The sequence below is a fragment of the Mytilus galloprovincialis genome, chromosome 8 (genome assembly GCF_965363235.1).
Source record: "Mytilus galloprovincialis chromosome 8, xbMytGall1.hap1.1, whole genome shotgun sequence".
Lineage (NCBI taxonomy): Eukaryota > Metazoa > Mollusca > Bivalvia > Mytilida > Mytilidae > Mytilus > Mytilus galloprovincialis.
Genome location: NC_134845.1, coordinates 75,314,750 through 75,340,305, shown reverse-complemented (window position 1 = coordinate 75,340,305; position 25,556 = coordinate 75,314,750). Strand labels below are relative to the sequence as shown.

The 25,556-nt window shown below is 33.6% G+C and overlaps 1 protein-coding gene across 2 annotated transcripts in view; it reads left to right on the top strand.

Annotated features, from left to right (window-relative positions):
* The window catches only part of LOC143042581 (uncharacterized), an 85,684-nt gene that overhangs the window by 45,391 nt on the left and 14,737 nt on the right, over positions 1-25,556 (top strand). For both annotated transcript variants that reach the window (XM_076214981.1, XM_076214980.1), the window contains exons 11-20: positions 5,311-5,586; positions 6,955-7,230; positions 7,688-7,963; positions 8,505-9,497; positions 10,515-10,790; positions 13,916-14,188; positions 15,070-15,207; positions 20,252-20,532; positions 20,875-20,962; positions 23,598-24,062. In XM_076214981.1, coding sequence (XP_076071096.1) covers positions 5,311-5,586; positions 6,955-7,230; positions 7,688-7,963; positions 8,505-9,497; positions 10,515-10,790; positions 13,916-14,188; positions 15,070-15,207; positions 20,252-20,532; positions 20,875-20,962; positions 23,598-24,062 — 3,342 coding nt within the window. The remainder of the gene's footprint in view (positions 1-5,310; positions 5,587-6,954; positions 7,231-7,687; positions 7,964-8,504; positions 9,498-10,514; positions 10,791-13,915; positions 14,189-15,069; positions 15,208-20,251; positions 20,533-20,874; positions 20,963-23,597; positions 24,063-25,556) is intronic.

Here is a 25,556-nt window from a genome sequence, read left to right as displayed (position 1 = left end):
CCATTTTAGACCGCTTGTTTCTACAATTATACTTCCATTCCTAAACAGATGTATCAAAACATATATCAACGTTTTGTCGCATAAAAGACCGGATCCGATCGATAAGTATGTTGATTGTTTGTGAGAAACAAACAAATATTCCGTTTTAGCTATCGCTTGTTATGTTTGAGAACTGAAAGTGTAATTCAAAACCGGAAAAAAACACTTTGTACAATTGATACAAAGGTATAGGAAATATGTAGGATGCACAGTCTGTAAAATATCAGCTGCATCTAAAATATGAAGTATTTACGGACTACCAGCTAGATAATTGAAAGACCCAACAGGAATGAAAATATATACATGGATAATGCATCTCCAAACAATAAAACATTATACTTAGGTGCGTACTATAGACCACCTTCAGATAAAGGGGAATCTTTAGAGAACATTGGTATCTCTCTTAATACTGCATGCAAGAAAGCAAATACAAACATCTGGCTAAGTGGTGACATCAATCTCGGCCACATAAACTGGGAGAAAAACTTGATAGTACCTAATTAACCAAACTCAGCATTACACCAACAACTGCTAAATATTCTGGACGATAACAATTTAGCACAAGTAATAAACAAAAAAACCAGAAATGATAGAACATTAGACTTAATGTGCATGACAAACCCATCCTTTGTCAACAGAATTGAGACCCTCCCACCTATAGGAGGAAGTGACCACGACATTGTCTTCTGTGAGATTAATTTTGCTTAACCATCACCAAAACAACACCCGCATAAAGTACTTATTTACAAAAAAGCAAACTGGCAGAACATAAAGAAAGATCTTGAAATAATTCATGATAACTTAAAAGTGAACAAGAAAAATATGACTGTCGACGATCTGTGGAACACCTTCAAAACCAAAACGACAGAAACCATCAACAAAAACATACCTACCAAAGAAATTGGAAAAAAATCAAAGCTACCATGGGTAAATAGAGACCTAAAAAGACTCATCAGAAAGAAAAAACATGACTCATCCTACAACAGCAAATACAAAGAGATAAAGACTAAACTCCAAAAAGAGATGAGAAAAGCATACTGGGCATATATTGAAAATATGATCTTCGATATTGACATAAAAGAACCAGACCAACAATGTTTCAACAAGCAACCCAAAAAATTATACTCGTATATTAAAAGCCAAAGAAATGAGAACACCGTCATTGCACCATTACGAAGTGAAGGTACCCTTCATACAAACCCCTCTGAGAAAGCAAACATCCTTAATAAGCAATTCCAATCATCTTTCACATCTGAAAAAAATAAAGAAATACCAACGAAAGAACCTAGTTCACACCCTATAATGGAAAAAATAAACATCAGTAGAGAAGGAGTATATAAACTAATAAAAAATATAAACACTAACAAAGCTACAGGACCAGATACTAACGCTGGCAAAATACTTAAAGAAAACATTGAAATAACTTCATACATTCTTACTATCATCTTCAACAAATCTCTTGAGACAGGCAAAGTACCTTCAGACTGGAACCATGCCAACGTTACACCAGTATATAAAAAAGGTGACAAACATCATCCTGGAAATTACAGACCAATATCACTTACCTGCATCTCATGTAAATTATTAGAACATATATTAGCAAGTAACATGACGAAACACCTAGAAACAAACAAAATATTGTATGAACTACAACATGGCTTCAGATCAAAACAACGACAAAAATATTCAAACTGATCTAGTAATCATGGACTTTGCGAAAGCGTTTGATAAAGTGCCACACAAACGCCTACTTTACAAATTAAAACACTATGGCATCTCTGATCAAGCAATTCATTGGGTCGATTCATTCCTCTCCAATAGAACCCAAACAGTACTCCTCGAAAACACAACTTCTAACATAATTCCAGTAACATCAGGTGTTCCTCAGGGGACTGTACTAGGTCCAATACTCTTTCTCATATATATAAACGACCTACCGGACTATCTAAACCACAGCCAAATAAGACTCTTTGCAGACGACAGCATAATCTATCGGCCTATAACCTGCCAAAATGATTGCATAAAGCTTCAAGAAGACATAGAAGCAGCTATAAAATGGGAGAAAGACTGGCTCATGTCTTTCCACCCGGACAAATGTAACATCCTTAGAGTATCAACAAAGAAAAAAACAAATACATTTTTATTACAACATGCATGGTCATATCTTAGAGCAATTTCAATCTGCAAAATATTTAGGCATTACACTTTCTTCAGACCTCAAATGGAACAAACATATTCAACAATCAGCAGCAAAAGCAAACCAATCATTAGCATTCATCAGACGTAATCTAAAAATAAATTCTAAATTAGTTAAGGAAAGAGCATACCAAACAATAATTAGACCAAAATTAGAATACTGCTGTACAGTTTGGGATCCATACACCTCAGAAAATATATATAAGTTGGAACAAGTACAAAGAAGAGCTGCAAGATATACTTGCAACAGATACCACAATACCAGCAGTGTATCTGAAATGATAGAACATCTAAAGTGGCAATCCTTACAAGAACGCAGACTAAAAACCAGACTCCAAATGTTACACAAAGTCATCAACAATGAAATTGCAATACCATCGCAAGATATACTCATAAAAAGCCAGTCTAAAATAAGAACTACCCATCAACAGACATACAGACAACTTCAGTGTAATAAAGACACCTTTAAATTTTCTTTTTTTCAGCCAAACAATCAAAGATTGGAACAAATCACCACCCGATATCTCAAACCAAACCTCTACAGACAACTTTAAGGATGCACTCACTCATGAGGTGCTCCTTAAAACATACTTTCATCTGAACTAAATGTGCTTATTGTTTTTATCTTATAGTTATAAAAAAAATATATATATAAAAAATGTAAAAATTGAAACTAAAAAATTGTAAATTTCATAAATAAATAAAAGTAATAAAAAAAATGAAATTAACTTAAAGCGACCTCATACAGGCATGCGCCGGAAAGTAATCCTCAAAAAGTTGATGGTATTCCGTAACTAAAGAAGAAGAAGAAGAAATTCAGAACAAGAATGGTATTTTATTTCCAATACCTATACAATTCATGTTAAAAAGGCCGCTGCAGTGCAAACTATTCGAATATTCCTAGAACTTTTATGTCAAACAAATATTCCTAAAACTTTTTATGCCCCATAAATGGGCATTGTGTTTTCTGGTCAGTCTGTCCGTTCGGTTGTTCGTCTTAGTACACATGTTCCTTATGATATGATCTTTCTCATTTTAATGCCAAATTAGAAATTTTTCCCCATTTTCACGGTCCAGTGAACATAGAAAATGATAGTGCGGATGGGGCATCTGTGTACTAGGAACACATTCTTGTTATAATATGAAAAACAAATCCTGGAATTGTTATAGTATAACAAATATTCCTGGAACTTTTACCATTATAAAACATTGCCCATAACATTTATTCCAAAAAAACTTTTAGCCTATAACAAACGTTGCATTGGGAACTTTCCGTATGTAATATTCTATCCTTTGAGAAGGAAATTTTCTTATAGCATGGATAACATATTATATAAGCATTTTTCCCAATGGAACTTTTGTTGTATGCTAAAAGCTATTTAGAACTCATATTATGGGGGACTTATATTCTGTCACAATTTGTTATTAGTTTTCTCTGCCATTAAATCTATCAATATCTGTACGTTCAATATTGTGTGGGGAACAGGTTAAATAAGAGAATGGGACTAGTTCCACTATTAATACAGTAATGAGTATTGAAACTATATATTTCCAAAATCATCCAAGAAGTTTTTATATGCACTCTTTAAATTTTATGACAACATTTTATGTGAAGAACGTGTTCCCTGTCATTTTTAGAATACCCAGTGGTTAACATTTGTCACCGTAGATCATATACGTTTGTTTGGCTTTTTTTTATTTTATTGTTTTGTACACTAATCTGGCAATTGGTTTTCGCTTTTGAACTGTTCCATACTGTGTAATTATATTCTAATTCTATCCTATCTTTTGGAAATTTAAATGTGACGTCACTTTGTTCGTCGATCTCTTCGGCTCACTCGGCTGTAACATTTCATGTACTGGTTTATGTTGTTTTTATTCTGTAGTTAGTCAACACTTCAGTGTCATTATGTTATTATGTATATCTATTTTATAGTATTTTTTGTAAATTTACTGCTTGCAAGTATGAATAATTCTAAATATTAAGGATATTCTTATCCCAGACAGAAAACATTAGCCGCATTATTAGGCAAAACTTTTTGGAACTTCTGGTCCTTAACTTTTTACTTGCTTTGGCTTTCGAACTTTTTATGCCCCACCTACGATAGTTAAATGCTAAATTAGAGATTTTACCCCAATTTGACGGTCCATTAAACATAGAAAATGATAGTGTGAGTGGGGCATCCGTGTACTATGGACACATTCTTGTTTTTATCTGAGCGTCACTTCATAGTCTTGTGTAAATGAAACGCGCGTCTGGCATATTAAACTATAAACCTTGTATCTTTTGATAGCTATTATGTGTGTCTTTCTCTGTCCTATATGTTCTCCCATTTATTTGCACCATAGTCCTGTCATGTAATTACGTCATTTCAATGTAATATTTAACATTGCCATAAAGCGGGAAGTTTGGCTAGCCACAAACGGTGGTTCAACCCACTATTTTTTTCTAAAAAACATATCCTGTACCATGTCAGGAAAATGACAATTGTTATCGTACTGTTTGTTTCTCTGAGTGTTGCATTGTCGTTTTGGTTAATTTGTGTATTTCTCCGTCCCGTATGTTTTTACATTTATTTGAATTGTAGTCCTGTCATGTAATGTTGTCCTTTTAGTGTTATATTTAATATTACCATAAAAGCGGGAGGTGTGGCTAGCCACATAACCAGGTTCAACCCACCATGTCTTTCTTAAAATGTCTTGTACTAAGTCAGGACAATGATCATTGTTAAATGATAGTTCGTTTCTGTGTGTGTTACATTTTAGTGTTGTGTTTCTGTTGTACGGATCGTAGTTCTCCTCTTATATTTGATGTGTTTCCCTCAGTTTTAGTTTGTAACCCAGATTTTTTTATTTTCAGTCGATTTATGAATTTCGAGCAGCGGTATACTACTGTTGCCTTTATTTATATCTATGTATTTTTTTTCTTGTGGATAGTTGTTTCATTTGAAATCGTTCCACGTTGTCTTTAACAAGTAAATATATATCCAATACTGAACATTATATCAGTGTAAACATTTTAAATGGAAATGTAGAAGATAATTTCCTATGTCAATATCTTATCTTTAATTGTAGCCCTTTTGTCAGTGGTAGCCAAAAAAACTTTATACATGCTAAAGCAGTACGCAATTGTTACACTAAAAGTAAAAATTGTTGGAAAACCTTCTCGAATAACTTGGTACAAAGACAAGCAGCCAATCATACGATCTGATAAATACTCTGGTGGAAATGTATCTGTCCCTGCATTGACCATAAGCAAAGTAGACAAAAGTGATGTCGGTGACTATGTTTGTGAAGCCACAGATGGAACTGTCACAGTAAACACACAAACTATCAGTCTGTCTCTTACACGTAGGTGTAACATCTTATTCCCTTATTTAAATTGCTAGATTGAATAACTTGCCCAAAAATATATAATACGTGTTTTATATAGTGTACCTCTGAGGTTTTTATGACAACAAAGTTTGTTTCTGCCTATATTGCTAATAACAATGAATTTTATAATATTTCACAATTTGAATTATGAAAAAAAAATCTTTATTTATGGTCATGGCTGTGTCTTTATATTATTGGACTATCTGGAAATGACATGATAACAACTCGTTATAGGTTGCACTTTGTATATATAGCTGATTCTCAAACAATGCCTCTTTTGGGGAGATTTAGAATATGTATGGAAAATTAATTTTGAGTTTGTGTCCTGTCGATAACCCAAAAGTAAACCGTAACACCTAAATCTGCTTTTGTGTCACCACGGCATAAAAAACACGAGCTAGAAATACAAAAATATCCCAACAAATCTTACAATAGTGTGTTCTATCATGAATATATATATATATATATGTTATAAATATTCTAAATTGCTAGAAACAGCAGAATAATTTAAGAAATTTGAAGCCCCAGGGGCAAAAAACATAGAAAATTGTCTACCCCCTGGGTCATTAAACAAAAAATTAAACTTGTAAATGCTATGATTTTATGATTTTTAACTTCTTGATATAGAAAACAATAACTATGCTTGGAAGTTATGCAAAAATCAGATGTTAGCAGTCATCTCTATAACATTTTAAATGAATTTATATCTCAGACTGGTATCTGCATACACACAACTATTGCAAATATGGCTTTGTTTGAACACTTCTAGAATATTTATTAGGTAAATTGTGTCAGATATATGGTAACAGATGATACTGTTGTGACAAGAATTCTAAATTGACCATTTGAGGTAGAAAATGTGAACTTGAAAAATAGGCATACAGTACGATATGGACTGGAGACAGAGGCAGGATTGGATACTTTATATAATCTTGAATGTTGTAATTGTTGACTGCTAAACATAACAGTTATAGTTTTCTGATATGCTTTCAATATGTTATTAAAACAGTTTTAAAAAGGTTCTAGGCATTTTATATCATGAAATATGCAAATAGGGTAATCTGGCAATAATGAAAGTCTTGTTTTCAAATTTTCTTAAAAATTGAAATAGAGGGGAATAAAATGTTCAGTAAAAAAACTTATAAACAGTGGTTTCTTTAAGGCTATAATTCTGATTAATGAGTATTAATGTGAAAAAAAACAAGAATGAAGTGATATATATATACATGATAAAGCAGTCTTTTCTGAGACAACTTCACCATTTGAATCAAATTAGTAAATATTTAATCCTCATATGCGCAAAACAATAATTTGTCTTAAATCTTATGTGTATACATTTTGTAGCAATGCTGGCAGTAATAGCTGGAAAGACACTTTATAACCCAAAGGAGAAAGAATCCGTCACATTGCAAGTGACTGTTTTAGGTACACCCTCTAAGATAAACTGGTATAAGGACGATCAGCTTATAAGAATATCGAATAGATATTCCGATGGAACTGTGTCCTCTCCTTCACTGACGATAACGAACGTCCAACTTGGTGATGGTGGTGCATATGTGTGCGAAATAACAAATGGAATAGATACAGCTCGAACCAGTATAATCCAGTTGTCTCCATTATGTGAGTTGTCTGTTTTATCATTCTTCATGTTATTCTTTTTATTTTAGAACCTTTAGACAATTTATTTGCTTTGAATCTTTTTTGATTGACTTTTATGGCGTTATTTGCTGTTTTTTAATTCCATTATTTATACGGCTTTTTTCATACCGTTTAAAGTAAGGGTTCGTCCTTTGTGGATTGTAATTCCGTTACTACAGTTGGTTTAACTTCCCTTTTGAACTGTTCAACACTGTATAATGTCGGGGACTTACTATACTGTATGGGGTGTGCTCGTTCTTGCAGTCCATACGGCTAACGTCTAAACCATTGTTTTTCTCTGGTGAATAGTTATCTCATTTGCAATCGTTCAACATCGCATTCTTTTATATAGCAAGAAAAAAAAATCCAATACATAACTTCATTACGGCAGTGTTAATAATTTGAATTGAATTGTCAAAGTCTTATCTTTATTTTGTAGCCCTTCTGTCAGTGGTTGCCATAAACACATTATATAGGCTAAAGCAGGACGCAACTGTTACACTAGCAGTAAAAGTTTTCGGAACACCTTCTCAAATAACTTGGTACAAAGACAAGCAGCCACTCACACGATCTGATAAATACTCTGGGGGTGATGTATCTGTCCCTGCATTGACCATAAGAAAAGTAGTCAAAAGTGATGTCGGTGACTATGTTTGCGAAGCCACAGATGGAACTGTGACAGTAAATACGAACACTATATATCTGTCTCTTACAAGTAAGTTGGACATTTTATTACCTTAGTTAAAGTGCTTGTTTCAAATAAGTTGCCCAACAATAGAATTGTCTTACAAATTGTTCTTCTTAGGCGCTCTGAAGATAATATTTGTTTCTAACTATATAAATAATATATTTCATAATTTGAACTGTAAAACAAAATATTTGTGTTATGGTCATGATGGTGTATGTTTTAATTATTGGACTACTTTATTGCTCACTTGGAATTGTGATATTTATACTCAACCATTATTAAATACAATAATTTTATGAAATTATAAATGAATTGTATATAAAATTCGCTGTGACATTGATCTGTTTTTCTTTAATTTCAATATAGAATTTTTTCTGCACTTAAACTGAAAATTATAAATACTTGATGTAAGTAGGTTCGTTCTAAGCATCTATTCTCAAATGTGGAATTGTAGATGAAATATTTACTGTATGAATGAATATTATAACAATGTTTTTGAATGTATTTTGAAACTGTCAAATATATGAATAAGGTTAAAAATTTTAAATGAGTTAATAAATATTTTCAGGTAGTACAGAGGAATTCAAAATAGTCCCAACGTTAGTTACTAGAGCACCAACAACTATACTTCTCACCACTGAATTGCCAAGTACATCACCTACTTTAAAACTCTCTGTAACAACTGCAGACAGATCGAAACCAGATGTAACTATTGCACCACAAACCGATTCACCTCGACCTAATACTCCACCACCGAAACCTTCATCTCATAGCACAACATCAAGTAGCAATAGTGGAAGTTCATCTTTCAGTACTGATTCGTCAAGTTCGCAATGTCATTTTCACGATGGACGTCCATGTTGTAAGCAAAATCACGGATCAGTTGTTAACGTTAATGTAAACGTTCGAGTTGAGGGCAAAGGCCGTGATAGCAGCAGCTATGATTACAGCAGCATTTACGATAGTAGCTTTTACGACAGTATATTTGATGACAGTAGCCTAGATTACAGCAGCATTTACGATAGTAGCTTTTACGACAGTATACTTGATGACAGTAGCCTAGATTACAGCAGCATTTACGATAGTAGCCTATATCACAGTAGCAATGCTGACAGTAGCCTAGATGACAGCAGTCATCATGACAGTAGCCTATATCACAATAGCAATGATGACAGTAGCCTTAGCGACAGCAGTCATCATGACAGTAGCCGGAGTGACAGTAGCCTAGATGACAGTAGCCGGAGTGACAGTAGCCTAGATGACAGTGGCCGTGCTGACAGTAGTCTAGATGACAGTAGCATTGATGACAGCAGCCTTAGCGACAATAGCCTAGATGATAGAAGCATTAATGACACTAGTCACCGTAACCGTAGTTTAGATGACCCTATCATTGATGACAGCAGCCTTGGTGGAAGTAGCCTAGTTGGCAGAGTTTGTAATGGCAGTAGTATTGATAATACAAGTCTCCCTGATAGAAGCCTAGTTGACACTAGCATTTATGAAAGAAACCTTGGAAACATGAGCCTCTGTGACAATAATGTGTCTGCAACTTCAAAATCAAGTAAGAGCATATCATGAATATGTGCGTGCATGTATTTATCAACCCATTTGAAAGAAAAAAACAGTTCAAAGTTTTTTCCCCTCACATTGACATCACCAGAACTAGATGTGCTTTGTCATAACTATTTTGCACTACGTTTCGGCTAGATTTTTTTTTTATTTTGCGTATTTCGACACTTTTAGACCGAAAATTGCCAAGTTAACTTTAAAAAATAGGCAAAAGATACAAGAGGGACATTCAAACCCATAAGTCGAAAATAAAATGACAAAGCCACGGCTAAAACGGAAAACTACCAGACAAACAATAGTACACAAAACCCAATATAGAAACCAAAAGACCGAGAAAGGCGAACACCATCAAAACTTATGGATTATCCGGAAGTGTAAGCATATCCTGATTCAAATATGTGTCGCATGTCGTGTTGCTAATGTTAGTACAAACCTCATATGAAGTCTTGTTTGGTGGTCAAATTCAGGGGAAATAGGACAGGGTTATAGTACGGCATTAGGAACACATCTACTATCTTCTGTAAAACGCATATTCCATTTTATGGAAGTATGGAAACAAAGCAAATGTGTCGGAAATAATCTGCTGAAGTCGCCGTTTCAGAATCTTATGCATTCTGGGTAGTATTTTCAAAAATGGACACAAAAAACTTTATTCCGTACTTATTTGTTGGGCAGTTTGGATAATTTGCATCATAATTGTATATAAGTGTATAACATAAATCTTTTAAACGCATTTAAAAGAGGAACGAAAGATACCAGGGGGACAGTCAAACTCATAATTCGAAAATAAACTGACAACGCCATGGCTAAAAATGAAAAAGACAGACAAACAATAGTACACATGACACGACATAGAAAACTTGACCTACATGTATTCTGGTTCACTTTTACAAATTGTGATTTGGATGGATAGTTGTCTCATTGACATTCATACTACATCTTCTTATATCTAGGAATGGCTGAGATTGAGATAAATGGTCAAATGACTTTTGATTTATATTTTTTGTAGTTGTTCTGTCAGTCACACCTATAAGGAAATTGTATATGCCTAGACTTACAAAAACCGTCACATTGAAAGTGAATGTCGTAGGAAAAACTTCACAGGTCACTTGGTATAAAAATAATAAACCTTTAACAATGATAAACAGATATTCTGGTGGCGATGTGGCAACTCCTGATTTAACTTTATCCAAGGTTGAGCTGAGCGATGGTGGGGAATATGTGTGCGAAATAACAAATGGGAATGAAACAACTCGGACCAGCATAATCAAAGTGTCTCCAAGATGTGAGTTTTACATTTAAAAACCTCATTTTTTGTTTGGAGGGGTGAGATGATTATAGAATCATAACCAAAAAATATCTGAAATGTGCTCTCTTGTACATAAAAGTTGCATTTTAGTATTGGAGAACAAAAATAGTTGGATGAATAAGGTGTACAAATGTGTGGGGGATATTATCTTTTGTCATTACAACTTGTCCATATCGTCGAAAACATGTATTACAAAATTTAAAAATCTCGTAACCTTATCTCCATTCTAATGAAACTTACAGAAAACAACGTTAAAACATGTATTTAAAATCTGTCATATGCCGTCTGCGCGCTTGCGCGTACGTCACATAGCATCAATTGTCAATTGATGCCATGTAAGAAAATGACGTTAACCAATCAAAATGAACGTTACAAACGTTGTTGCATTAGAATGTGTATTACAAAAGAACGGATTGTTCTAATTAGTATCCAATTCAGGAATATCGCAGTTGATTTTCATTAGTTTGATGTGGTTGATCTTTTGATTTTGTCGTTTGCTTAGGTACTTTATGTCCACAAATAAAGGCAACAGTAGTATACCGCTGTTCAAAACTCGTAAAACGATCACTCCTCCTTACATTGAACACAACAGGACTAAAAAGAAATTAACCCTAACGTTCGAGTTCCGTCATAACTCTTGCTTATTTAGATCTTTAGAACCGTGGTTCGGTGAATTTTTTTTTAATTTGATATCTTTATACACAAATACACCGAAATTTGCAAAATTAACTATAACAGAGAGACAAAAGATACCGGAGTGATATTCAAACCAATATCGCGAAATACACTAGCAACGCAACATATAAAACCATAGTACATAAAACATATCTTATAAATAAAGACAAAACAAGTTGAACCTCACAAAAAACACAACAGTGGATTGCATGTTCTCCAGAAGGGTAGACAGATCCTGTTCAGCATGTGGCACCCGTAGTACTGTTTATCATGTTCATGTCAATACAAATCTTGTAATAAGTTTTCGGTGTGTCACATTCAGGGTTACGGGATTGTAGTCACGACATAAGGCACATATCCGCTATTATTTGTAAAGATTCCAAACGTAAAAGCTTGTTGGTGATATCGTGAGGTTTCAAACATATTTTTATATAAAAAAATGTCTCTTTGCCATTAAACATTTGGTGGATTGATTATTTTCTTTTTCACATATAAAATATTGATATGTTTTAAAAAGGGTAAAATTTTCTGAACCGAAAGATGATATAATACCATAATGCACATTATCAATACTTCTGTTCATTCGAAATTGCCAGTTGACTTTAAAAGAACATGTTTGTTCTTAAGTGATATTTGAACTTTTGTTTTTAATTCAGAATCTGTGAATTTGGATACAAGTACATGAAGAAACGTTAAATGGCAACACTACCAAAATATTAAACTTAACAAAAGTCCAATAACTCAGATGATTCAACGAACGTGATAATAGAGTTATTGTCCTTGAAATTATGCATGTTCACAGCGTGCGTGTTTCTGATTAACGTTTTGACAACTATAAGATACATAAAATTTTAAACGGTTACAATTATAACAAGTATAAGCCGTCCAAGAAAGGCAAAATGATATGGTCCAATGATAGGAGTTATATTCCCTGAGTAACAATTTATGCAATTTACTAGATTGAGAGAAAATGTCATTGCAAAACGTTTGTTCTGACTTCCTGTTATCTTTGTAACAATTATTTTAAATGAATTGTGCTCATTAAAGATAGAAAGTTTTATCTTTGGTCTTTATTGATATTGTCTGATGGCAAATCAAAACGGTTTAATTATATTTATGGTCTTTGTAAAACAAATCTCTGACTGAAGATTGATCAAGCCATGACAAAACCATATTTTCTGAAATAAAGTGAGAGGTTTAGCGTTATAAAACCATTTTTCTACATTTGAGGACTCCTGTACCAAGTCAGGAATATGACAGTTGATGTCCTGTCGTTTAAAGTGTTTTATCATTGTATTTTGACATTTGATTACGGATTTTCCGTTTTTGAATTTTCCTCTGAATTCAGTATTTTTGTTATTGTATTTGAAAATGGATGTACATATGGCAAAACTAAAGGTACTTTGCTAATTTGCATAGCGGCCATTCTGAATTATCATGACAACAGCCATTACATAAGTATTATCCACCATTTTCTTCATTTGAAAATGCCTGTACCAAGTCAGGAATATGACAGTTCTTGTCCATTCGTTTTTGATGCGTTTTGTTATTTGATTTTGCCATGTGATTATGGACTTTCCGAATTGATTTTCCTTTAAGTTCAGTATTTTTGTGATCTTTACTTTTTTTTTTATATGCCCTTGAATAAAAATGCCAATATTCCTATTTCTATGCTTTATCGACAATTTGTGCTTGTCCGCATATAGGTCAATCTAAATGTTTTTATGGTTCTGTTCGTGTACAAAACCATTGTCCACTTTGAAAACTTTCGGCATTTTAAGTTTGAATAACGGAATCGTAACCGTTGTATAATTGCTATATAAAACAGCAAACAATCGTAGAAAATCGTGGTAAAGCAAGTTTCAAAGCAGAAATCATGATATCTTCAAGATATTGTACATGATTTGTCCGAATGTAGGGAAACACCTTGTAGTTTGAACTTTTAAGTTAATTAACTTTTTACTTACCTGCTTTCTTAAGTTTACGGCCAAATTATTTTAAAAACATAATGATTTCAACCTTTCCATTATGTAAAAAAGTCAATTTTTCTGCTTTTTCTCTAAGAATTACACAACATTTCATTTTAGTAAATATCAACCAAACGAAGTTTTCAAAGACACATTAGTTTTAGGTCCATGACGGAGAGGGACGGGCTTAATTTTTATTTTCAATCCTAATCAAAGGGAAGTAATTTAATCAAAAGGACCAAAGTCACGTGGTACAAATCATATGATTAAAGTACCCTTGATTTTGCCATATGTTTTTGTTTGCCAGATAAGCGATACAGTCTGAAGCCTTTGTTTTTGTAAGACTGAGCACGCATTACGTTTTGTTACAGATTTACCCTAATGATTTTAATCAAATAAGAATTTCCTGAATCTTTTTTAACATATAAGTAAATAATTTGTATATATACATTTTTGTAGCATTGCCAATTGTAGCTGTAAAGGTACTGTATATCAGAAAAGAGACACAATCTGTCACATTGCGAGTGACTGTTGTAGGTACACCTTCTAAGATCAACTGGTACAAAGACTATCAACTATTAACATTATCGGATAGATATTCTGATGGAACTGTGTCCTCTCCTGCACTGACTATAACAAACTTCAAACAAAGTGATGGTGGTGCATATGAGTGCGAAATAATAATTGGGGGAAAAAAATTTCGAACCAGCATAATCAAGTTGATTCCATCATGTAAGTTGTCCATCTTATTTATTTAAATTGTCTCGCCTAACCAATGCAAGTGTTGTAATTTGTAGGCAATCAATCATCAAAATTGGTCGCCAGCGGGGGACTTAGTTTAGTATAGAATCCTATGGACAATACATACACTTGTCTTCTTTCAGACGACTACTCAACGGAATGAAACTGAACATGGGTGAATTAATCTGATGCGAAGCTGAACAAGTGTTGTATTTTGTAGGTGATCAATCATTCAAAACGGACGCCATTGGGGACTTAGTTTAACATAGGACCCTATGAACAAAATATGCAAATGTCTTTTTATCTTAGAAAACACTGAATAGAATAAAACAAAAGAATGCCTGAATGTTTCTAATGGGATGCTGACCAGGTTTTGTCACTTTGAAGCCGATCATACAAGGTGGCCACCATAGGGGAACTTTAGTTTAACAAAGGACCAATGGGAAATACATACAAACGTAGTCTATTCGAATGAAATAAATCACGACATGAATGATCCTTTAGAGTGACATATACTCTTGAGAGCCTCGAGTTGATAATTGTGACTTTAGTTCGTTCAAAAGTTGTGAAGGCATTGATGATTTTGCTCTCCATTCTAATATTGTTTGCCTTTAATTGCCTTTAATTGACAGCAGTGGTAACTTTGAATTAGATTTATGCTCCTCAAATAACTTATACGAAGCAAATGATTCGTACAACTTCGTCTACATAAACAGGTCCCTCTGCAGATGACGTGCACAAAAACATGTATACCTGATACAGGAACATCTGATTTATAAGAATATTTATATGAAAAGGTATAATTAGCGATGAATTTGTGACAAGGCTTTGACTATTGTTAGATGTTGAAAGAAATTTATTTTCCTTTTTAGCACCTTTCAACTGTGATTTTGACACTGATTTCTGTGGTTGGAATCAGGATAACAATACTGACAATTTTGATTGGAAAAGGTATCGTGGCCCTACCACATCACCTACCACAGGTCCAGCTGTGGACCATACTACTAGGAGTAAGTATTTTCTAATATTTTTAATTTATGATGCGCAGTATTTGATTTTAATTACATTTAAACAGTCTAATATTGAAAGTGAAGCTGGGTTTTGACTGACTATGGAGAAAATAAAATAGTTCTGTTGATCAAGGTTTAAGGCTTTAGCTCCATCAGAGCAGGGAGTAGAAGGATAGAAAGGGACGACATCAAAAGTTCAATGTAGGATAAAAACAAATTATTTCACATAGATTTTTCATTAACAACTCCCCCCCCCCCACCCCAACCTCGCCGACCCCTCTTAACTTGATTTGTTGAAAATCGATTGACCAATATGATTATATATAAAATCGATAACCTAACTTGTAGCAGTTTTTACCCCCACCCTAAACTACTGCAATTAAGTTTTTTTATCCTTCATTGATTTCTTTTATGCTCTGGTGTAAAAAAGATTCAGTTCACGTTTATTAAATGTTTTACACCAGTAATTGTTCTACTGTCTTACCTCATTTAATATTTATATACTCAGTACAAATAAGTCAGGTATCTAACATTTCTATTTCTAACATATATTGATACCACGATAATACATTGATAATACTGCCTTGTTAACTATACCTTATTGTCAAAGAATGCAGCAATATTTCTGTTGTCAACGGCCAAAGAAAGAATCGGGATGATCAAGCATGGAATTCCGGAAATTGACCGACTCTAAAAATATTAAATTCTAAAATTGAGTTATCGTCCTTTTCGCGCCAGACGACTATTGAAAAGGCTATATACTGGTGATTCTAATATTTCTTTTGTTACTACGTTTTGTGGATTGTAGAAATACTGTACTTTTGTGGATACTTGATTTCATGATTTTTGTAAAAGTTAACTCGAAATAATTTAATTTTGTATGTAACGCGTCTTCTGATTGGCTAACGTTATTTTGTTATCAGCCCATGGACATAATTTAGTCATGTGATCGTGACGTCATCAATGTTTTTTTGTGGTTTTCTACGGTTTAAAATGGTATTTAGAATTAAATTATTAGAAATGACTGTTATACTTTTTCTGTCTATTTGAAATAACATAAAAAATGTGGTACACACTGTTAAATAACCCACTACGCGCGTTATTCAGTGTGCACCACATTTTTTATGTTATTTCTTCATAGACAGAAAAAATATTACAGTCACTTCTTAAATACTTTAGGAAATAAGTACTTTGTTTAATCCATAAATTGTTTTTTTCGACATTACCCCCATGAAATTGATATATTTCCGGATTGCTCATGTACATCGTCACAATACAATTACAGTCCAGCTGGTCTTATCATTACTGGTGACCTTGGCATAGTTACCAATGAACAACTAAGAGAGTTGTTAGCCAAGGGACCAAAATATAGAATTCCCCAGCCCATCAACTGGAAAAAGAATTTCAAATTACTGATGGATGCAGTTGAGGACTATGCAAGAAAATGGGTAAAGCGCGAACCAGACGAACCAGAACTGGACACTTTGTCTGAATGGATCAAAGTTATTCGATCATGCATTCAGAGGCGCATACATAAACTACGATGTAATATGAGTACTAGAGTTTCTAACCCTTTCAAGAATCCGGAGGTTGTGGATGCTTTATTCTCTTTGCATGACAAATATGTCGTTGTTCCAGCAGATAAAGCCTCCAATAATATTGTCTTCATATGTAAAAAACATTATTTGCAATGTCTCACTACAGAGCTTGGAATTGATAAAACTACTGGTAATTCTACATATTCTTTAACATCATTTACCAAGGACGAAATTTTACAAAATCATAAATCTGTCCTTCTTTCTTTTGGTATCAACATCAAAGAAAACGAAGAAAAATTGCCCTCATTATACTGGATACCTAAATTACACAAAACTCCATATAAAGAACTATACATAGCTGGTTCTTCAAAATGTTCGACTAAACATCTTTCTAAAGTAATGACTACTATTCTTTCTACAATTAAAGATGGGCTTCAAAAATATTGTGAGGAGATACATTCTACCAGTGGTGTTAACAAGATGTGGATTCTCAAAAATTCCAAAGATCTACTGCTTAACCTTCGATCACAATCTTTGCAATTTTGCAGCAACATAAAAACTTTTGATTTTTCTACGCTATATACTACTATTCCCCATGCTCAGTTGAAAGATCGACTTCACCATCTCATAAAACAGAGCTTTTTCTATAAAAATGGGAATCGTAGATACAAATTTCTTTTTTTGGGTTACAATAATTCATATTTTGTGAAGAATAACACTGAATCTTCCAGAAAATATACTGAAGAAGATATTATTAAAATACTGGACTTTTTGATCGACAATATATTTGTTGAGTTTGGAGGATTTATATTTCAACAGACAATCGGTATTCCAATGGGTACTAATTGTGCACCCCTGCTGGCTGATTTGTTTTTGTACTCGTATGAAGCAGAGTTCATTCAAAACCTTCTAAGAGACAAAAAGAAAAAGCACCTTGCGAAATTCTTTAATTTTACTTTCCGATATATTGATGATGTTCTACCATTGAATAACCCATACTTCAGCCAATACTTACATCTCATATATCCCAGTGAACTTGAAATTAAGGATACTACTGATACTAGAAGGACTGCTTCATACCTTGATCTTATCCTCAATATTGACGTAGATGGACGACTTCACACGAAAATCTATGACAAACGGGACGATTTCAATTTCCCAATTATCAATTTCCCATTTCTCAGCAGTAACATACCATCTGCCCCTTCGTATGGTGTTTACATATCACAATTGATACGTTATTCACGTGCTTGTTCACACTATACGTACTTCATATACAGGAGTGTGCTACTTACGCAGAAACTTCTCCAACAAAGTTATGAGGAGGACAGATTAAAATTGACACTCCGTAAATTTTATGGACACCATCACGAATTGGTGGATCCATACGGTGTGTGTTTAACCAAACTAGCTAAGGACATTTTTACCAAATGGTAGATTGTGGTTTGTCATTATGTCGTCTAATCTTTTAATTATTCCCGATTGTGACTGTTTTGCTGAGTGTGAATTCGCATTACTATAAGACGTGTTACGATACTTGTCTATCCCAAACTCATGAATTTAGTTTAAATGTTTAATGTTATATTTGTAATTCTCATCGGATTTTGTCAAATGTGTTGACGTCTTTTCTATTATATTTATGTGTTATGGAAACAAAAATTAATCACCGCCGTCATTTATTAGATTTAATTTTTGGTCAACATAATCTGTACGATAATTTAAGTTTGAAGTTGGATTCATAACAAACTGCACAATACATATTATAGTTAATTGCTATTAATAAGTATTGCAATATGCATTGTGCTTAAATGCAATATCAGTATTTAGTTCTATTTTAATCTTTAATCAATCCTAATTCTATCTTACTTTTGAGATATAGTTTTTCATATGTGACGTAATACTTCAGTTTCATTATGTATATCTGTTATATTTATTTGATAAAATTTACTGTTTGCAATAGCATTAATTGTTCTAAATAATTAGGATGTTCTTATCCCAAGCATACAAACTTAGCCGTATTTGACACAACCTTTTTCAACTTTTGATCTTCAGTGCTGTACAACTTTGTACTTTTTTTCGCTTTCAATCTTTTATATCTGGGCGTCATTGGTGAGTCTTGTGTGGACGACGCGCGTTTTTGGCGTATTAAATTTTAAACCTGATGCTTTTTGTTATTCATTAATCATGTGTTTCTTTGTCTAATACGTTTTCCTATTTATTTGTATTGTAGTCCTGTAATATTATGTTGTCATTTCTATGTTATATTTAACATTGCCATTAAAGTGCGAGGTTTGGCATGCCACAAAACCAGGTTCAACCCACCATTTTTTCCTTTAAAAATGTCCTGTATCAAGTCAGGAATATGGCCATTGTTATATTATAGTTCGTTTCTGTGTGTGTTACAGTTTAACGTTGCGTCGTTAGTTTTCTCTTATTTTTGAGTGTAAATTGACATTGTGATAAGACGTGTCACGGTACTTGTCTATCCCAAATTCATGTATTTGGTTTTGATGTTATATATGTTATTTTCGTGGGATTTTGTCTGATGCTTGGTCCGTTTCTGTGTGTGTTAGTTACATTGTAGTGTTTGTGTCCTTGTTCTCCTCTTATATTTATGCGTTTCCGTCAGTTTTAGTTTGTTACCCCGATTTTGTTTTTTGTCCATGGATTTATGAGTTTGAACAGCGGTATACTACTGTTGCCTTTATATATCACGAAAAAAAAATGTATCAACAGTATATTAACTGACTCTTGGTCCGGTAATATTCATGGATGACTAATTGCGCAAATTAGAGTCCTACATGTATATATACTTATTTTTTATAACTTAGTATGCAGAATCAGTCAAAACCACGAAAGCAAATATCCATGAAAAATTACTTTGCTCAATCCGTAAAGATAAGTTTGGTTTCTATTCTTAGTTCATGCAGACATATAAGATGCGTCTAGAAATCGACCTTATGCAAATCAACACAAATACACCTTTTAACATATTTCGGTTCTGATAAAATATTCAATGGAAAGTCTGGAACTGTTTGCAAGTTGCATTTATTTATTAATCGTAGCTACAAAACGGACACAACTTCGTCTTTTACTTCATTGTATTTCGTATATGAATGTTCCAAAATCAATTAGAGTCTTATACATGTAAATATTTACGCACACTTGCATAAGGTCGATTTCCGACGCAGCTCATATCATAATCATAATGATTGAAATTCAGATTGAAAATCATTCTGTGGTGTTTTAGTGTTACTAAAGTGGTGAAACATTTTTAAACCGAACCACTTATTGACTTACGATTTTGTTCGGTTTTGGCCGATGTCGAGTTTTATCAGGTTCGCACAGCACATATGACGGTGCTTACGAAAATGTTTGATTTAAACAGATTTTTTGTTTATACAGGATTCGGTTTAGTCTGGTTTCACTCTATCAATAAATTGTTAGCTGTAATCTTCATTTAAAAGTTGATTTGATTTAACAAAAACTATTTATTTCTTTTGTAGCTAAAAAAGGATATTACACATTAATGGAAGCATCAGACAAACAACCAGGTGATAAGGCCCGTTTGATTAGTCCTATCATTGCTGGTAATGTCCCTCAGTGTGTCACTTTCTTCTACTACATGCATGGTGATGATATCAATGCTTTGAATTGTTACCTATCGACTGTGGACAACAGTAACTTCTCTTCACCTATCTGGTCCCGACAAGGAAAACAAGAAAAGCGGTGGAAAATGGGACAGTTCGAGATTCCTGGAGACGAAACCACACAGTCTGTTACAAATGTAAGTTAACAATAGGGTAAACATTTTTTCTTGGATTTAGAGCTGTATTTCTAATGCATGTAGTTTAAAGGTTTTGTTGGCTTTGCTTGCTTTGTTTTTATAAAGGTTTGATCGAGCATCCAAAAGCATTATGCAAGCTGAGGTCCCACCTATCTGTTGCTTGCAATTGTAATACTTCATAACAAAGCTTGAGCAAACAGTTATACACATAAAGCAAGAAGGCCAAACAAACCTTTTAATTACATGCATTAGGAAAACAGCTATAATTGGCATTAAGCAATTAAACATCGTTTTACTTCATTTAACATTTGTTCTAATGTTTTACATCATATTTTATTGCAGGTGGTGATTGAGGGTGTTAGGGGACCTACTTATTCAGGAGATATTGCCATTGACGATATTTTCCTGACATCTGGAAGTTGTAAACAAGGTTTGTTATTTACCATTGATCTTTTTTATCTTATAGCATAAACAAATATTCCATCAAATTTATAATATTTACTGTAAAACATTTATGGTTATATAACAATGTGATGAACTGATTTGATAATGAATTCTATTAAGATTTTATTTCTAAGGAATAATGATGTACAAGTTCATTATTTTTTTAGCCCCCCTTGCCAAAACGGGCCAAAAGATCTTTTTATCATCATTATACGTTTGTCGTCCGTTGTCGTCCACCGTCAGTCGTAAACTTTTTACAAAATCTCTGAACTGCATTTGGTATTTTTAACTTTTGTGTCTGTTTGTTTTGTAAACACATTGTTGTCAATGTAACGGAATGTTACCTATGGAAGGTTAAGTTAGCCATAAATCCCGGTTTGATCCACCCTGAAATCTACACAAGAAAATGCCTGTTCAAAATCAGTAATATGACTCTTTTTATCATTTGGTTTGACGTGTTTTAGCTTTTGATTTTGTCATTTTCTGATGGCATTCAGTCTAACCGTGAAGAAACCTATTCATTTTGTCTGATTTCTAAAACAATTTCTTCCACTTAATTTTTTCTTCAACTTAATTTTTTCTTGCGCTGAAAAATAAGCCAATAAGAGCGTTCTCCACATCATTGTGTTTAGATCGCAAGAACCACAACTATTATACCTCCTTAGAGAGGACAATTATTTTTCGCGTTAATCTACATGTAAACTACGATTTTAGTACTACTTTTGTAACCGGAGAGCACGAATTTCATCACAAAATTGCTCGTCTCCACCGGGTCTCGAACCCGGGACTTCTGTGTTACAAGGCAGCGCGCTAACCGACTGAGCTAAAGAAGTACTTCCTTAGCTCAACCGCTTACGGCTGACTAAGTATCTAGCAAATGTTCTAAGGGAAGGAATCCCGTCACACTTTAATATATAGAGACTCTCTGTATTCTGTCTACTGTTTTCTTTGAAATGTTTACTTTTTAAAGGGTCATACCAGTTGCATATATATTTTTTTTTTAAAGCAAAACATGTGGAAACAAGAGTCCATAGTACACGGATGTCACATCGACACTATATTTATTAAATTTCGAGTTGATTGAACTTCAACTTCATCAAAAACTACCTCGACCAAAATGTTTAACCTGAAGCGGGACAGACGGACGGACGAACGAACGAACGAACGCACGCATGAATGCACAGATAAGATAACATGGTGGGGCATAACAAAATACTGTTTAAAGTGAAAGTAGTGTTTTGACAAAAATGAAAGTAGGGTAGAGATTAGAGGGAGGGAAAACCTTTTTATGGACGTCGGGATCGGGTGTTTTTAAGCTCGGGAAAGAATAATTATGGTCTGAGGCCAGAAACACGAAAATAATTGAATTTAACAGAAAGGAAACAAATATCGGACTTTGGAAACAGGGAGAGGGCTTTTGATACCTTTTATGAAATTCTCCATACATAATATCTTTTACAAAAAACCATACTACAACAGTTCACAAGCTGTATATGCCCGCGATTTCGCGGGTGTGTTCTAGTGCATTTGATATGAGTGATTTACATTTCTAACTGGTAAACAATAAGTGATAGAGACTGGAGGTCTTTTGATTTGAGGTCACTGGTCCAAAAAAGAAAAAATAAGTGAAGGTCAAAGGTCAAAGTCATATTCTAACTTTAGTTTTAGGCTTATTTTCACTTCTATTCAAAAGCTTTATAAGATATCGACAACAAATATTTCTAAACTGTTTGCTGTGACATGTCGTAAGTTGACTAGTAACACATACATTTTGGCTGAAAAAGGTACGCTAACATTAAATTGGAGTTTTCTCTCCACTTATATTTAAAATTATGCGTATGGTAAAATAAATCATTCAGCATATATAATAAAGACCCAGTGTCTTTTGATTTGAGGTCCTTGAGTTATGACCTTCAAATTGAGCTAAAGGATATAGGTAAATTTGACATTGTAATTTTGATAGTTGTTTTTATTCCGTATGTGTACATAATAAAGCCATGGGACTTTTTGTATTAGGTTGCAAGCTTTATGACCTTAGAAAGATAACTGGAAGTGACTTTTGATAACCGGAAGAAGCTATTTTTGTATTTTTTATAGTGTGCAAGTATATACAACCATATGATTTCCGTAAAATATCAAATAATACCAGAAGTGACATGTTTTAAACAAGAAGTAACGAATTACCTCCTTATTTTAAAAAATGTCTCGAAATCATATATGTTTTAAGCCATCGTACAATAAGCTATCATTTGACGCTTGGAATGACATTTTAAAATGAATTTCAATATTTTTGTATCAAACTGTATAATTCTTGGTTGAAAGATTTTCAATTAAATATTCTCTGGACAATTGGTTTTTAATTGTTATTTAATTTTTTTCGACATTGAACTGTTTGCTTTTAATTTCAATATACGGTTTTGGAAATTTCTCCTGCATCTAAAGTAAAAGCGTTATGAATTTGATAAAGGTGAGTTCTAAGCAATTATTCTCAAATGTGAATTTGTAGATGAAATGATCACTTTTTGAATGAATATAATAACAATGTTTTTTTTTTAAATATTTTGAAACTGTCAAATAAAATGAATAATGTTGAAAAATTTAGATGATGTAAATATTTTCAGGTGATACAAAACGACCGAGAGTTCAACCCGCAACATTAACTACTCGTCCAGCACCAAAAGAGGAATTCAAAATATCTCCAACTGATTTCCCACTACCGATACAAACGAGCGTTCAACCTTCAACAGTAGTTACTAGAGCACCAACAACCATACTGCTCACCACTGAATTGCCAAGTAGAAGCCCTACACCAAAATTCGTAATAACAACAACAGAATTTCCGAAACCAGATGTAACTATTACACCACAAAACAAACCATCTCGACCTAATACTACACCGCCAAAGCCTTTGTCTTATAGCTCTGTAAGCAAATTATATACAACTACGAAACAACCATCTAGCAATAAAGTGTTGCTTACTACGAAACAACCAACCAGCAGTAACGTGTTGCTTACTACGAACCAACCATCTGACATAAAACTGTTTCGAACTACGAAGCAACCATCTGGTAGCAGTTCAAACTCAGGTGATGTTTACTTTTTATTATATCAAAGGAAAATATTAGCTATGAAGTCAGTTCTATGATATTGTGGTTATGCTTGCATTTTGACTTTTTGGAAAAATCATTTGGTTTATTGGGTAATACTAGTAGTTCAAAAATTATAGTACACTCATTTATTGTATGGCAAAGACTTGACTTATAAATTACAAGATCGATTTTAACGGTTATTTTACGAATCTTCAAACTTCAACTTACAAGATAAATATATAATAAGTCACTAATATCTGTATTGCCAAAAAGTGAAACCCTAACGGGTTAAAATGCAAACATAAAATAAAACACAACTGACAAAAAATATACAATACATGGTTAAAGTGTTTAACAAGTCAATTAATCTCAATACATTGCATTCAGGTCAATTTGAGTTTATACAACGTGTAGTTATTACGGGTATGGGTATCTGTGATCACTTAATTACATATTTCGACTGAAAAGGGTTCCAAAACTAATCTGGCGTAACTGTTGATAAAGTTCTAGACACGTCTGTCCTGTGCACTATAATTTTAAAGTCATATGAAACCAGTTATTAAATTTTAATGTTATCGAAATTATTGGACCAATGCTTGCATCTATTCTGAACTTAGCCTTGCAAGCAGTTTTTTTAGCTCACCTGGCCAAAAGGCCAAGTGAGCTTTTCTCATCACTTGGCGTCCGGCGTCCGTCGTCGTCGTCCGTCGTCGTCGTCGTCCGACGTCGTCGTCCTGCGTTAACTTTTAGAAAAATCTTCTCCTCTAAAACTATTGGGCCAAATTTAACCAAACTTGGCCATAATCATCATTGGGGTATTTAGTTTAAAAAATGTGTCCGGTGACCCGGCCAACCAACCAAGATGGCCGCCATGGCTAAAAATAGAACATAGGGGGTAAAATGCAGTTTTTGGCTTATAACTCAAAAACCAAAGCATTTAGAGCAAATCTGACGGGGTAAAATTGTTCATCAGGTCAAGATCTATCTGCCCTGAAATTTTCAGATGAATCGGACATTCCGTTGTTGGGTTGCTGCCCCTGAAATGGTAATTTTAAAGAAATTTTGCTGTTTTTGGTTATTATCTTGAATATTATTATAGATAGAGATAAACTGTAAACAGCAATAATGTTCAGCAAAGTAAGATCTACAAATAAGTCAACATGACCAAAATGGTCAGTTGACCACTTTAGGAGTTATTGCCCTTTATAGTCAATTTTTAACCATTTTTCGTAAATCTTAGTAATCTTTTAGAAAAATCTTCTCCTCTGAAACTACTGGGCCAAATTTAACCAAACTTAGCCATAAACATCATTGGAGTATCTAGTTAAAAAAAATGTGTCCGGTAACTCGGCCAACAAACCAAGATGGCCGCCAAGGCTAAAAATAGAACATGTGGGTAAAATGCAGTTTTTGGCTTATAACTCAAAAACCAAAGCATTAAGAGCAAATCTGACAGGAAGTAAAATTGTTGATCAGATCACGATCTATCTG